At 50.1% G+C, this 14,647-nt stretch overlaps 7 protein-coding genes across 7 annotated transcripts; 5 read left to right on the top strand and 2 right to left on the bottom strand.

The window, feature by feature from the left end:
• Positions 1 to 189: 189 nt before the first annotated feature.
• Positions 190 to 558, top strand: Bathy07g01380 (unknown protein; the record flags this gene model as incomplete). Its single annotated transcript, XM_007512117.1, has 1 exon — positions 190 to 558. The coding sequence occupies one exon, from the start codon at positions 190 to 192 to the stop codon at positions 556 to 558; it is 369 nt and encodes a 122-aa protein (XP_007512179.1).
• A 162-nt stretch (positions 559 to 720) lies between these two features.
• Positions 721 to 1,311, top strand: Bathy07g01370 (predicted protein; the record flags this gene model as incomplete). The annotated part of the gene is made up of 1 exon (XM_007512233.1): positions 721 to 1,311. The coding sequence occupies one exon, from the start codon at positions 721 to 723 to the stop codon at positions 1,309 to 1,311; it is 591 nt and encodes a 196-aa protein (XP_007512295.1).
• Positions 1,312 to 1,374: 63 nt separating this feature from the next.
• On the bottom strand, positions 1,375 to 5,289 carry Bathy07g01360 (predicted protein; the record flags this gene model as incomplete). The annotated part of the gene is made up of 1 exon (XM_007512041.1): positions 1,375 to 5,289. The coding sequence occupies one exon, from the start codon at positions 5,287 to 5,289 to the stop codon at positions 1,375 to 1,377; it is 3,915 nt and encodes a 1,304-aa protein (XP_007512103.1).
• Positions 5,290 to 5,495: 206 nt separating this feature from the next.
• On the top strand, positions 5,496 to 6,047 carry Bathy07g01350 (the record flags this gene model as incomplete). Its single annotated transcript, XM_007512204.1, has 1 exon — positions 5,496 to 6,047. One exon carries the CDS (start codon positions 5,496 to 5,498, stop codon positions 6,045 to 6,047), a length of 552 nt encoding a protein of 183 aa, XP_007512266.1.
• Positions 6,048 to 6,177: 130 nt separating this feature from the next.
• Bathy07g01340 (lipase maturation factor 2) lies at positions 6,178 to 8,373 on the top strand (the record flags this gene model as incomplete). The annotated part of the gene is made up of 1 exon (XM_007512120.1): positions 6,178 to 8,373. One exon carries the CDS (start codon positions 6,178 to 6,180, stop codon positions 8,371 to 8,373), a length of 2,196 nt encoding a protein of 731 aa, XP_007512182.1.
• A 250-nt stretch (positions 8,374 to 8,623) lies between these two features.
• Positions 8,624 to 9,940, bottom strand: Bathy07g01330 (predicted protein; the record flags this gene model as incomplete). Its single annotated transcript, XM_007512154.1, has 1 exon — positions 8,624 to 9,940. The coding sequence occupies one exon, from the start codon at positions 9,938 to 9,940 to the stop codon at positions 8,624 to 8,626; it is 1,317 nt and encodes a 438-aa protein (XP_007512216.1).
• A 347-nt stretch (positions 9,941 to 10,287) lies between these two features.
• Bathy07g01320 (predicted protein) lies at positions 10,288 to 14,547 on the top strand (the record flags this gene model as incomplete). The annotated part of the gene is made up of 1 exon (XM_007511825.1): positions 10,288 to 14,547. The coding sequence occupies one exon, from the start codon at positions 10,288 to 10,290 to the stop codon at positions 14,545 to 14,547; it is 4,260 nt and encodes a 1,419-aa protein (XP_007511887.1).
• Between the last annotated feature and the right edge of the window lie 100 nt (positions 14,548 to 14,647).

The raw sequence follows: 14,647 nt of genomic DNA, 5'->3' as shown, positions 1-14,647 counted from the left end.
TGTCGCCACTTTCTGAGACGCAGAGAGAGAGAGAGAGCGCGCGCAAACGATCGACGACTTCATACCGGCGACGCTCGTAACGGTCGCGAGAAGGAGGCGCCGTTTTCTGCGTTTCTCTGAGAGAGAGAGAGAGAGCGAGAGAGAAAGAAAGTGAATTGAACGAAGAACGCTCTCGGGAAAGTGCGCGGGATGGGGAACAACAACAGCACGCAGAACAACACCACCCGAGGAGGAGGAGGGCAAGAGGAGAACGACGACACCTCTTCCCTCGAGGGCGCTTTTTCGCAAGGCGGTGGGTCGAGTCATCACAGCACGTACGAACACGGACCGGTGACGCAAACCGTACCGATCCCGGGCGCGCAAAGTTCGCACCTGAATAACATCACCGGTGGGGGGTTTGGAGGCGGGAGAGGAGGAGGAGGAGGAGAAGCGCTGGAACCGGCGCTGGTGCCAGTCGCCATCACGTGTGCGTCCTGTTTTTCGCCCCGTTCGTTAGAGTTTAGTATGCGACGTTCGTTTTATCGAAGTCGTCGTTTACGCCGTCGTCCTCTTCGTTAGGGGGAGGAGGTGTTTTTACCCTAGATGTGTCTTTTGTGTTCGCGAGCGGTTGGTACGGACGACGCGCTTCGGCCGATGCGTTTTTTCAAAAGGAAGCGTTTACTCTCGTTCTTAATTCTTCTCATGTTATTTTTACTCACGCTCTCGCATCTCTCTCTGTATATGTCTACCCTTCGCGCATTTTTGAAACGAACAGGGACGCAAGGCGGTTCGGTCGTGGAAGTCGAAGGCTCCTTCGACGGATGGCAAACGCGGACGCAGCTCCATCGGTCTGGGAATAGAGAGTTTTCGGTGATTAAATCGTTTCCACCTGGGGTGTATCAGTATAAATTTATCGTCGATGGAGAGTGGATGTACGCGCCGGATCAGCCGGCGATGTACGACGAGATGGGGAACGTGAACAACGTGTTGGAGGTGCAAGAGTACGTGCCGGAAATTTTAGATAATTTGGACCATTTCGCGGTACCGAGTAGTCCGAAGGAGAGTTACGACGATTATTTGTTTTACGGGGAGGATTTTAGTAAAGAACCGCCGGCGATGCCGCCGCAGTTGAAGTTGACGTTGTTGAATATGCCGCCGATTCCGTACGCGCCGAATTTGTTGCCCAGGCCGCAACACGTGGTGTTGAATCACGCGTACGTAGATCAGAGTAAGGCGAACCAAGGATTGAGCGTGATTGGAACGACGCATAGATATAGGGCAAAGTACGTAACGATAGTGTTAATGAAATCCTCGAACTCTCAAGATTGTTGATGACGAGGGGATTGATTTAGTTTTTGTATTTGAAAGTTTTAGCACACAACACAATTTTTTCCACTAGACGCATTCCGCATTTTTGCATCGTTCCGCGCATTCGTCCGAGAACTCGTACACGAAACTGGACGCATCGTTTGGGCACGTCCAACCTTCGTTCGCGAAGAACGATTCCCCTGTTACTTCGTCGATTCGTTCCTTAAAAAACGCGTGCTTCTCAATTCGAGCAACGTCCAAACGGCGATCGGGGGTCCACTGTAAAAGCCTTCGAATTAAACGAAGCGCCCAGGCGTTGGGTAATCCAAGTCGCAGCGGGTCGCGGAGCTTGATTCTTCGCATGATATTATCTTCGAGACAAGCGCCGGAATACACACTACCGTTACCGCGGTTATCGATATCTTCCTTATCATCTTCGCTCTGTTCTTCGTTTGATTCGCCAGGACGAGGATACTTCGCGTCGTCTCGAACGCTCGATTCAACGCCACTGTTTACGCCAAAGTTAGCATAGGACGGCGCAATACACATAGATAGCATCGCTCTAATTCTGTTATATGCCAGTCGTGTTTCCGCGCTCGCATCGCGCAATGAATCGTCCCGTCGTAATCGCTCTCGCTTGCCAGCATCGCTCGTCGTCGCGAAACCGTTGTCGTCCCAAACGCGTGAAGTTCCTAGAGCTAAAACCTCTAAGTATAAAATCCCGAGCGACCACGCGTCATACATTTTATACTTCTTAATATCAAACGACGCGAGCGTGTGATGCTCGGGGTGTTGATTTTTCGCGCGAAATAAGGACTCGGGAGGTGCGAAATCAGGCGTTTCTTGATCCGAGTTCGGCCCGAGCGGACCAAACAACGTATCGAAGGATCCCGCATCCACCGCAGATCCAAAGTCGCCTATGCGCACATCGCTAACCGCGACCGTCGAGGAAAAAAGGGCGGAGGAGGACGGAGGAGTTCCGGTATCGCCGTTTTCAAATGCTATGAAAACGTTCGCGGGCTTGATGTCGCGATGCGCCACGTTCGATTGGTGAACTTTCGCAACACCGCGCGCGATTTCGAGCAAAATTTCACGCAAAGCATCTCTTTGGGGGAATGAAGTAGGTGCCGTGGAAGCGTTTTCATCTCTCGAGCTACCCGAAGTTTCATTCTGGCGTGCATTAAGAATCTCGTTTCTCGTTCTTCTCCCGTTTTCATCAGCAATTTTGCGCTGTTCGATCCACCACTCTGACGGTCGCAACATTCCGCCTTGACCTTCTTCGTACATCAATCGATCCAACGAAGTTCCTTCGTCTCTAAACGCTAACCATAACTCCTTTTCTTCGGAAGATGACGAATCTGACGTTGTCGTTGTCGTTTCGAATGCGCGATGAAAACGAGCGACATTTGGAGTTACGTCACAAAATAAATTTCCAAAGTACATTTCTCGGCTTCCAGATCTCCGCACATCGTCTCCTCTTTCGACAAATATGCGTTTAATGACGAAAGAAGAACTCGCATCATTCTCTTCGAAATCGCTCGAATCGCTCTCCAGACTCTCATCATTTGCGCTCGTGCGACATTGTGGCGTGACTGTGCCGACGTCGAAAGCTGTCGCTCGCCACACTTCACCAAAATGACCTTTGGCGAATACTCTTTTACGGTTCGAGCGCGTAGCATCTTCGTGTTGCGCAGATGTCGATGTAGGTACGAGCACGACATCCTCTTTCAACTCTCTTTTTTTCTCTTCTTCTTCCACTGGTGCCGTTGAGAAGAACACGGAGGATATGCCGCTCTTCGCTCGAAGCCACCAATTCGAAAGAACTCCACCGGGAGGCGGCGTTTCCACTTTCATCGCGGCTCTTTTTCTGTGCTCGCGCGAGGAAGCTGGCGCAACCATGAGCATTGCAAACGCTTTATCCGCGTCTGTCAATTTGATCATTTGTTTGTGCGCTTCTCCCACACTATTTCCCTCGGGCAATGCGCCGGATGCCGAAGAAAAATAGCTTCCATCAAAGTCAAAATATTCGCCGTATTCGTATAAATCAACGTTCCAAGGAATTTCTATGGCCTCTGAATAGGACTGGTATCCTTCGCCTCCCACGATATACTTTTGCACGATGTCTGATCCTACTCTTCCCTCTCTCTCGTCTTGTTCGTTGCCGAGCAAGACACCGTCGTGATAATTCTTTATTGGACCGTTACTCAATGCGACGATTTCGTTCAACCGAAAGGCGTTGGCGATTACCGCACCGGGCTTCGGGTCGATTGAAAAAATGCGGCCGTCGTTCCGGCGCCGATCGGCAACCGTGAGGCGGTTTGCGTCCGCTTCATTTTCGGCGCGTGATGTTTCGATCTTAGCGTACACGATCTCTTCTTTTTCTTCTGAATTTAACGGTACAGGTTCCTCCTCGACATCTGGGAACTTAATGGCTGCTACCGCTACGTTGTCTTTGCTTCCCATCGCGATTGCCATTTCACACGTCAATCGAGCGTTCTTTGCCATATCGATATTTTCTCCAAAACTTCGGATGTCTGCCCACGCTTCTATTGGAAATACCTTTTCATCTGGTTCGAGCTCGACTTCGCCGTCGACTTTCAATTCCACCAGATCGCTGTTAAATATATCATTCTCTGGCGGTTGTTCGTTACTATTGAACGCCTCGTCGTCCTCCGGACTCGTTTCATGCTCCTTTGCCTTCGCGTCTTTGATAGCATTCATCCGATTTGGCACCGGTTTCAATGCAATCGTTGTGGTTTCTAAACGAGATCGTCTTCGTTTAATGCGTCTTCTCACGGTGACCGTGTCCACATCTCCAAATAAAATCTCGCACAGTTCGTTCATGAACTGTCCGCTTTCCCCCTCGTCTTCTGCTTTTTCGATGACGCCGTCCGACACGAGAACGATGCCGCGTATTCTTCTTCTCGCCCGACTCTTTCTCTTTGGAATCGGCGAGGACGATGGAGAAGAAGAAACAGACAACGAATCCTTCTCTCCATCTCCGCTACCACCCTCTCGTCTCCTTTTTCTAATTTCTTCCGCGCGTTCGCGAGGATTACTCGCGTATTCTAAACCCCTACCGCTACCTCTACTACTCTCTTCCTTTTCCCCCTCCTCATCCCACCTCTCCGCGAATTCCTCAAAACGCACCGTCCTTGTTTCCGCTTTTGCTCCGCCAACCCCTCGGCTTTCAAAATCCCCCAACGCCCGGGTGACCAAAATCCCCTCCGCTCGGTCCCCGGTCACGACGCCGCCCATCTTCCTTACCCTTTCCGCTTCCTCCAAACTCGCTTTCACCGTGTGATCCCTCGTGATTACCTTTGCCTCGTTTCGAGTGCTTTCACACGCGTACGCTCTCGAATCTCCAACCCACGCGAACGAGGCGCGTGATAAATCGGGAGAAATCAGAGCGACCAACGCCGTCGATCCGCCAACGCGCAAACCATCCCCCGCCGAAGCGTCTGGGTTGGCGCCATCCGTCATCTTCCTCTCGATGGTCTCGTGAACGTCTCGCAACGCCATCTCCAACGCCCCTCGTTCCCTTCTTTCTTCCATCTCCACGTTATCATCATCGTCGCCCGTCGTGCTCATCTCACCCTTCGCAGAATAGTCCTCGTCCTTCTTAAAACGTCCTTCCTCTTTCTCGAAAAGTCTCCGCTCCACGCTCTCCGCGACGAGTTTCCTCGCCTGCGAGCTCACGAAGCGTCCGTCGTGTCCATCAAACACCGCCGCGACCAAAAACTGCTTTTTACCAACCCCCATTCTTTCTCCTCCCTCTTCTTCGAGTTCCCTCGGTGCTTCTATTGTAGCGCACAGCGTTTCGTCCTCGTTGGACGCGCGTCGACCTTTCGCGTTCGCGTGGAAACATCTCGGGACTTCTTCTTCTTCTTCTTCTTTGTTGTTGGTGTTGTTAGGGGATGCGATGCCGTTGACAACAACAACACAACAACACAAACACAGAATGAAAACACGCCACCACGCGAGATGACGCGACGACCGCATGGTCGCTTCTTCGCAGCAACACTCGCGCGGCCTCTTTCTCGTCCTTTTTGCGGAGGAGAGCTTTTACGCGTGCCGTGTGTTTGCGCGTTTGCGCGTTTCTTTTTTATAGGGGAAATTCAAAGAGACATGCATGCCTCATTTTTCTAAGCGCAACGAACACTCGCGACGAGAGAGAGAGACGTAATAAGAAAACGAGAGATACACAGATGGTGCGACAAAAGAATCCGCACCCGAAACGCGCGGAAAACGCGAGGACGGCGGTGGTCGCGAGCGACAGAGAGGAGCGAGAAGCGCGAGAGTTTCGAGAAGAAGAAGAAGAAGAACGAGTGTTGTGTTTGACAATACCTGATTATGATGATGATGATGAGATGGACGAACAGATACGAGAAGAAGAGATGACTGTTAGGAAAGGATGGAAGAGAAAGAGAGGGCACGAGTGCGATCTTTGCGAGAAGGTGTTTGATAGACCATCAAGTTTGGCCATACACATGCGTATTCACACGAACGAGAGACCGTATGAATGTGATGTGTGCGATAAAGCTTTTCATACATCTGGTCATTTGAAAAGCCACATGCGTATTCACACGAACGAGAAGCCGCATGAATGTGAAGTGTGCGAGAAGCGTTTTAGTCAAGCTGGTAATTTGAAAACGCACATGCGTATTCACACGAAAGAGAAACCGTATGAATGCGATGTGTGCGATAAAGCTTTTCGTGATTCTGGTAATTTGAAAAGGCACGCGCGTAACGTTCATTAGCTCTTTTAGTTTTAGTTATACTACAGTCAAATGTATTCAAGAGTAAAAACAACAGAAAAATTCCCCCCGCTTCTTCGCCCGCGTACACAAAAGCAAAAACTTCCGCGACGACGACGACGACGACGAGCAGATGCCGTCGTCTCGCGCCCTGTTCGAATCCGGCGTCCTCCTCTGTTTCCTTCTCGCGTTCATCTCGCTCGTTTCCGAGGGCCAGTTTGCCGCGTTGTACGGTAAGAATGGCCTCGTCCCTTTGAAACAGTTAAACGACGAGGGGCTGTTATTCTCATCGATATCGTCTTCAGATAATGTTGATTCAGCAGCAGCGCAGGGAAGAAATTTCGCGGCGCTTTATCGCAAGACGTTCGATTTGATGCGAAAGACAAACTATAACGTCGTCTGGTTGGCTGCTTCGTCGCGGTTTCACTCGTACGAGAAATTCATGGAATGCGTTTTGTATCTAGGGGTCACGCTCACATTTTATTGGTTGATGGTGGATGGACGAGGAAGAGGAGGAAGAGGAGGCGGCGGGAGAAGAAAATGGTACCATTTCGCGTTCTTGGTTTGGACGTACGGGTCGATGGTGGATATTGGAGACGCGTTTCTCTCTTTTCAGTGGGATGTTTTACTCTTGGAGTGCGGGATCGCATGCGCGGTTGGCGCTGTGTTATTTCCACCGAGGAAGAGGACGAGTTCGGTCGAGGAGGAGAACGAGGATGCACAATATGCGTGGATCCCGCGAGCGATTCTGTACAAATTGATGCTGATGAGCGGCTGCGTGAAAATTCAATCGAAGTGCAAAACGTGGTTAAAATTAACCGCGTTGGAGTATCACTTCGCGACGCAGCCGTTGCCGACTGGGTTGTCTCGATTGATTGCCAACGGGGTGAGTCCGAGGTACAAGAAGATTGGCGTGGCGTTGACGTACGTCGCGGAAGGACCGATGGCGTTTCTGATCGTCGCGCCGACAAAAATGGCGAGAAGAGCAGCGTGTTTAGGGCAGATTTTGTTTCAGGTTGGCATTATATTGAGTGGGAACTACGCGTATTTCAATCTTTTGACGATCGTGTTATCGATGGCGAGCTTCGCCGGCGGCGAGAGGAAGGTGGTGAAGACGGTCGACGAGAAAGAAGAAAATAAAGGTAATGATGGAGAAGCCGCTCGCACGCTCGAAAAGAACAAAGCAAAAGCCTTGCCCGTGTTGCAACACTCGATGGCTATGATTGCGACGCATCTCTCGCTTCTGTTTTTCATTATATGCACGGTGAACATGTTTGCACCGGGTAAAGATGGCGTGAAACTTCGCGCGTCCTCGAAGAATGTGAATAAACGCTTGACAAAGTTCCTCGACGTCGCAGTTCCTGTATCGAGAACGTATTTGATTTTAATTGCCGTACCTTTGACGTATGCATATCGCGGTTTTCTGGCGAAAGCAACGAAGAAGGAAAAAGAAAATAACGAAGAGAGTTTTAAGATTTTCACGTTGCGGAGATGTCGCGACGTTTTGTTGATGGCGTACTTGCTCGTCATAACGGCGCCGATGCGTGAGATTGCGCCGAACAAACAAATTGCAAAGGTGCATCCTTTGCTCCGGGCCAACGCTGAGTTTCTCGATACGGCGACGAGCTCGATACAGCGACACATGCCAACGCCTCTGAGACGCATTTCTTCCGGATATGGATTGTTTCGCTCGATGACCGGGGTCGGCGAAGACGGAAAAGTTGCGCGCCGCGAAATTATTTTCGAGATTGCGCCCGACGCCGACAAAGTCGAGGATGTGGAATGGACCGAACTCACGTTTAAGTATAAGCCGGGCAACGTGAAAAAACGTCCGTCATTTGTAGCGCCTCATCAACCGAGATTGGATTGGCAAATGTGGTTTGCAGCTTTAAGAGGCGACGGCGTCTTTCAAGATGCCCGTTACCGGTGGTTTTCAATGTTTATCATTCGCATATTACAAAAGTCGCCAGAGGTTTGGAAAATATTAGACCCGTCCATGCAAAAGCACATGAATGCGACGACCTATCTGAGAATATCGATGTTTGAGTACGATTTCGCGCCGAAAAAAGAAGAAGGCGATGATGTTTACGTGCGGAAGAATCTCGGCGAGCTACTGCCGCCAACGCATCTCGGTTCCCCTGAAATTGAGGGACTCCTAAACATGGCTGGACCGATAGATTACGAAAAAGAGACGCCCGCGTTATTAGAAATTCCAGATGTGGATGCCGTCACGTTTGTTGTGAGCGTTATGGCTGTCATATTTGCTTCGCACATTTTTTACAACTCTAGGAGAAAGAGAAATAGAAGAAGAAAACTAAAGGTGAGTTAAACTTTATATAGAAAAGAAAATAAAATAGAGGGTTGTTGAAATCAAATATGCGAGACAGTAAAAGTAGAACAAAGGTTGTCGTGATTCAACCTCCGCTCGTCGCAAGTCGTCGCTGAAACCAGTTTTATGTTGGCTAAATTTTGAGGGATATCGAGCATTCTTTGAGCGCCTCGGATCCTAGATACATCAGCCGAAAAAGAAAAAAAACAAGAGAAGGAAAACATTTTAACTCGCTCGTACCTTAGTGAGTTTACTTCATCCCTCTCGGGGAATCTCCTCCGATGCTCATTTTTGCCGGCGAAGTCATCATCACCATCCCTCCGGGCGACCGCGGGACCTTTGGAGAATCACTCCCTCCTCCACCGCCACCGCCAGATTCATTCTCTCCGCTAAATTCTACATGTTTCTTTGCTAATATCTCTCGAATCATCTCGTCGCTCTCGTCGCACAACTGCGTCGCCAACCTCGGATCTCTCGAAGGTAACGAACTCCTCGTCGGCTTACACTCGCTATAATATACCCCTGGAGGTAACCCACTATTCGTCAAACACAACAAAACCGTCGCCGAAGCTACTTCTACGCTGACCTTTGTAAACGGCGCCACCAACGAGTGTACGATAGATCCTCCGAAATATTCCCCAAACTGTTTCGACAACTCCTCGCCAAACTGCCCTGGATTCACCGCAAACGCTCTCACGCCATTCACCGTTTCCGAAATTCTCCACGCGTGTAAAATTGGACACAATTTCGATTGTCCGTAACTGTTAATCGCTGAATACCCATACGAGCTATTTAAATTCTCAAAATCAATCCCTCGACTCGGTTTCGTCGTCCCTCTTCGCACTCGATACGACCAATGGTGCGCGTTGCTCGACACCAACACCACCTTCCCGTCGTTTCCGGCAACCGCCGCGGTCCTCGTCAACTCGTCGCTCAAAAACGACACCATGGCGTAGTGACTCAGATGGTTAATCGCGAAGTGCGTCTCCACCCCGTCCGGTTTCGTCAACGCAAACGGTTGCACGACCACCCCCGCTAAGCACAAAATCCCATGCAAAGGCAACGCTAACTTTTGAAACTCTCGGCAAAAAGACTTCACCGAGTGCACCGAACTCAAATCGCACTTCAATATCGTCACTTCTTTCATCGTTACCTTCTTCTTCTTCTTCTTCTTTGGCTTCTCCTCGTCCGCCTCTTTCTCTTCGTCCTTTTCTTCTTCATCATCCTCATCCTCATCTCCTTCATCCTCTCCTTCAAAGTCTTCCTTCTCCATCTCTCCCACGAACGCGCTCGCTTTCTCCACGTCTCTGCTCGCGAATATCAGTTTGCACCCTCTCGCGCGTAAAATTTTCGCGCACGCTCTCCCCAACGTCCCCGTCGCTCCGGTGAGAATAAACGTTTTCGACGCCAAATCGGACACCGATTCGGTCACGTCCATTCCCGTCGCGGTCGCGGGGAAACTTTGCCCCGCGGAAAGTTTTACTTCGACGGAAGCGTTTTGCCATCCTCCGAAGCACTGAGAGAACCCGAAATCGATCGAGGAGCACGCGGACGTGAAGGAACTCATTCTTCGCGAAGAGCGTTTTGCGCGGACGAGAGGAATTCAATCGAAAGGATTTTACTACACAACAACTCTATTGTGAGAGAGAAAGAACGAGAGCGCAGAAAGTCCCACGGATTCCTGTCTGACGCTCCCTCGAAGGGTCCGCTTCTTTTGTCTTTCGAATCGCGCGCTTTTCTCTCCGAGTTTTCCGCAAAGGAGCGCACGGTTCGTTTGGGGAAGAATGAGGAGATTTTCAGCTCGAAACCACACAAAAAACACCCGAAAAGGGTGCGCATAAACGCATGACATCTCTCTTTTACTCTCTCTCGGTCGGGAGATAAACACCACAAACGCGAAGCGGGGCACATAAAATGGGTCCAAACAGAGGCGGCGGTCGACGCACCGGCGGCGGTGGCCACCAGAACGGCCAGAAAGAAATGAGCAAAGAGAAAGTCAAGATGCAAAAAGAAAAAGAGGAAAAGATGAAACGAAGAAGAGAGAGTACTGCTACCACAGAACACGGACGAGGAGGAAACGGAGGACGAGGAGGAGGACGAGGAGGAGGCGGACGAGGGAGTGGGACATCGAACGCGAGCGAAAAGATTGACATGACGAGCGCGCAGCAAAATATGGTTGGGAATTTGATTAGCAGTTTGAGCTTGACTGGTGGGCGAGGAGCGAGCGCGGGCGGTTCGGCGAGTTCTGCTATTCGCACGGACGTGGACCAAGACGACGTGGATAGAAAATGTTTCGAGGAGTTGACGAGGAAAAAAGGATTCGCGGAATCGCAGGCGAAGAAGGCGATGGAGAAGACGACGGCGCAAAGAGCGAAGGATGGGGATTTGGCGCAAGGGTTCAACGAGCAAAAGAAACGCAGAGTACATCGAGCCATGGATTGGTTGATTTTGAACTGCTCGTACGAGGAGTTACCGGAGGCGTTCAAGAAAAGCGCGAAGGAGGCGAGGGATTCGAGGAAGAAGAAGAAGGGAGGAGAAGAGGAGGACGACGAGGACGACGAGGTTGGCGCGACGGCTTCCTCTTCCTCGAGGGAAACGGACGTGACGAAGGAGTTGTTTTTTGCCGGTTTCGGGAAGAAGATTGCAAAGATGGCCGTTTTGAACGCTCGAGGAGAAGAGAATAAAAAAGGCGACGTCGCGTTGGATGATTTGCTGTCGGCGATGAGCGAGAGTTTGAAGAAAACGGCGCTGAAAAGAGCGAAGCTGGCGTTCGCGGAATCTGGATTAGAAGACGCCTCGAAAGAACGAATCGAAGAGATTCTTCTCGACGCGAGAAGGGAAGAGTTGGCGGATATTGGTGGATTAGATGTAGAGGATATTGAGGACGATAATTTCGCGCAGTTTGAAATACAAATGAAAGGCGTCGTCTCGCTCGGGAAGAAGAAACCTACGCACGCGACGCTTTCGTTGGATTTTAGAAGATCGAAATTGTACCCTTTCGAGCCTCCGAGAGTACATTTTACGCACCCGACGCTCACGTTTGGACGACAAGCGGCGGTAACGCGGGCTTTGGTGGAAGTAAGCGCGAGTGAGGAGTATTTGGGCGAACCGATGTTGGACGGATTGATCGATTGGCTTTCCGGGGATGGACCTTTGGATGCGATGGAAAAATACCGCGTAAACGCCGAAACGTTGATCGATGCGTATTACGAAGACGACGACGAAGAAGAAAACGAAAACGAAGACGACAACAATAAAGGAGGAATTCCGCGACCGAAAACATTAACAAACGCAGTTCCGACTACATCAAACAAAGGAGCTCCTCTTTCCCAAAACGACCGTCTGAAAATTCAAAGCGAACGGGATAAGAAATTTGCGGAACAAAAGAAAGCGATGTTAAAACACGAGGCGCAAACTCAATCTCAACGCGACGCGGAAGCACTGAAAAACTTACAAGTCTTGGGCGAGCGCATTCAAATTGAAGAGGCGAAAGCTTTGACTTTGCCCAAAAACGTGGAAACTTCGAAAGCTTTGAAGTCGCAGTTAGAGAACAAATTGATGCAGAAAGAGAGCGATCCGATGATGAAAGTTCGAGAAAGGTTACCTTCGTGGTCGAAGAGACACGCGCTCATCGAAGCAATCGAAAGAAACCAAGTCTGTGTCGTCGTCGGGGAAACTGGATGCGGTAAAACGACGCAACTCCCGCAATTTATTTTAGATAACGAAATCGCCAAGGAGCGCGGCGCGACGACGTCGATCATATGTACACAACCGCGGAGAATTTCCGCTACGTCTGTCGCGCGTCGCGTTGCTCAAGAGCGAAATGAAACGATAGGGAAAACTGTTGGTTATAGCATTCGATTAGAATCGAAACAATCCAGAGAGACGAGAATCATGTTTTGCACTACCGGGGTATTGTTGCGTCGACTGACCGAAGACCCTTTGCTAGCGAAAGCGACGCACATCGTCGTAGACGAAGTCCACGAAAGAAGCTTGGATTCCGATTTCTTGCTCGTGTTGCTGAGAGACGTTCTACCGCACCGGCCGACTCTGAAAGTGATATTGATGTCTGCGACGCTTGACGCGGGACAATTTCAGAGATATTTTAAAAAGGCGTGCGTTTTAACAATCCCAGGCTTCACGCATCCGGTCCAAGAACACTTCCTCGAAGATATCTTGAACGCGACCGGATATCAACCGAAACACGGCTCCGAATATTGCATTCGCATTCCAAAGATGAAATATCGCGATCAAATTCAAATGTCGCCGGACGAAGTTCGTTTTCACGAATCTCTCAAACGAAGCGGGAGATATCCCGAAGGCGTTTTGCACGCGTTGCGTAACTTGGACGAGGAGAAGATCAATTACGAGTTGGTGGTGGAACTATTGGAAAAAATCGTGCAAACGACTCCGCAAGAGGGCGCGATTCTCGTCTTCATGCCCGGTCTCGCAGAAATTCAAAAGTTACACGAGTCTTGCGCCGCTTCGCGCGTTCTGTTCAAAGCGACGGATAACGGTACGTATCTCATTGCTTTGCACTCCGCGTTGGCAACGTCAGAATCGACTATCGCTTTCGATAAACCCAAAAGTAAGTCGAGCAGGAAAATTATCATATCGACAAACATTGCGGAAACTTCGATAACGATCGACGACGTCGTATACGTCCTCGATTCCGGTAAAGTGAAAGAAAACGGCTACGATCCGAGCACGCGCATGTTACAATTGAAAGAACAGTGGATTTCGCGAGCGTCTGCGAAGCAACGACGCGGAAGAGCTGGAAGAGTCCAACCCGGACAGTGTTATCGCTTGTACTCGCGGAGATACCACGACGAAGTATTCGCCGAACGTCAAGAGGCAGAAATCAAGCGCGTACCTTTGGAAGGTTTGTGCTTACAAATTCAGCTGCAACGCATGTCCGGCGGTATCTCTGGCTTTCTCTCGCGAGCATTAGAACCTCCAGAGTCAAACGCCGTTGACGTTGCCGTGAAAACTTTAAAAAGGCTAGGCGCTTTAGACGATCGCGATAATTTAACGCCTCTCGGCGCGCACTTGGCGAATTTACCCGTCGACGTTCGGGTCGGTAAAATGTTACTCTACGGATGCGTGCTTGGATGCTTGGATCCAACGCTCACAATTGCTGCCGTGCTCGGTTCGCGATCTCCATTTCTCTCGCCGCTCGAAATGCGAGAAGAAGCCGACGAAGCCAAAATGCAATTCAGCGATAACGACTTCAGCGACCACTTGACGATTCTGAACGCGTACAACGCGTGGCGAGAGGCGAAAAATAACGGCAAGAATTTCGAGAAGGATTTTTGTCGCGACAACTTCCTGAGCATGAAAGGTTTGTACGGCATTGCCGAGCAGAGGACGCAGTTTGTGAAACTTTTACGAGAAGCTGGATTTTTAAACGAACAACGAAAAAAGACGACGACGACAAAACAGAAAAAGAAAGTCGCGACGGTGGAGAAGACTGGTAGTAACGGTGGTGGGATTCCTAAACCGCGCGGGGGTGTCCCGGTCGTCGTGAATGAGGACAATGAGGACGACGAAGAAGATGAAGACGAAGAGAAGAAACCTGCGTGGGAATCGGCAAACCGCCACGCTACAAACGTCCGTTTACTCAAAGCCTGTCTCGTCGCCGGATTGTATCCGAACGTCTCTCGAGTCGAATCTGTGAATATGAACGTGCAATCATCCGGTAACCGAGGCCGCTCGAATACGACTTCTAACATCGTCTTTGGCTCGAGTCAACCGCCGCCAAAGCTGAAGTATTTAGCCGAAGATACCGGTAAAGAAGCGCCGATACAAATCCATCCGTCGTCGATAAACGCGAAAGCGAAACAGTTCCCAACTCGATGGCTCGTGTACCACGAACGCGTTCAAACGGCAAGTATTTTCATGCGAGATTGCACGAGCGTAACGCCGTACCAACTTTTATTGTTCGGCGGGAAAATTGACGTCCAACACTCAGCCGGTACCATTCGCATGGACGGTTGGGCGACGTTTGAAGCGAACGCGAGGATTGGCGTCTTGTTGAAAGAAATTCGCGCGGCGTTGGATGGTTTGTTGAGAGAGAAAATAGAAAATCCAGAGGCTGAGGAAAACGCGAGAGGAGAGACAATCGTGACGACCATTTTGCAGCTGTTGAATAGCGAAGCGGCGTCGTCGCTTTGATTTTAGCTCGATATAAAGTACAACATGAAATATCATTAGACAATTCTCATAGAATAAGATTCCGGAAACGGAAACCTCTCCAATCTGCGCGTGGCGCTAT

This window comes from Bathycoccus prasinos (assembly GCF_002220235.1).
Source record: "Bathycoccus prasinos genomic : Chromosome_7".
Lineage (NCBI taxonomy): Eukaryota > Viridiplantae > Chlorophyta > Mamiellophyceae > Mamiellales > Bathycoccaceae > Bathycoccus > Bathycoccus prasinos.
This window is presented reverse-complemented; position numbering and strand designations above follow the sequence as displayed.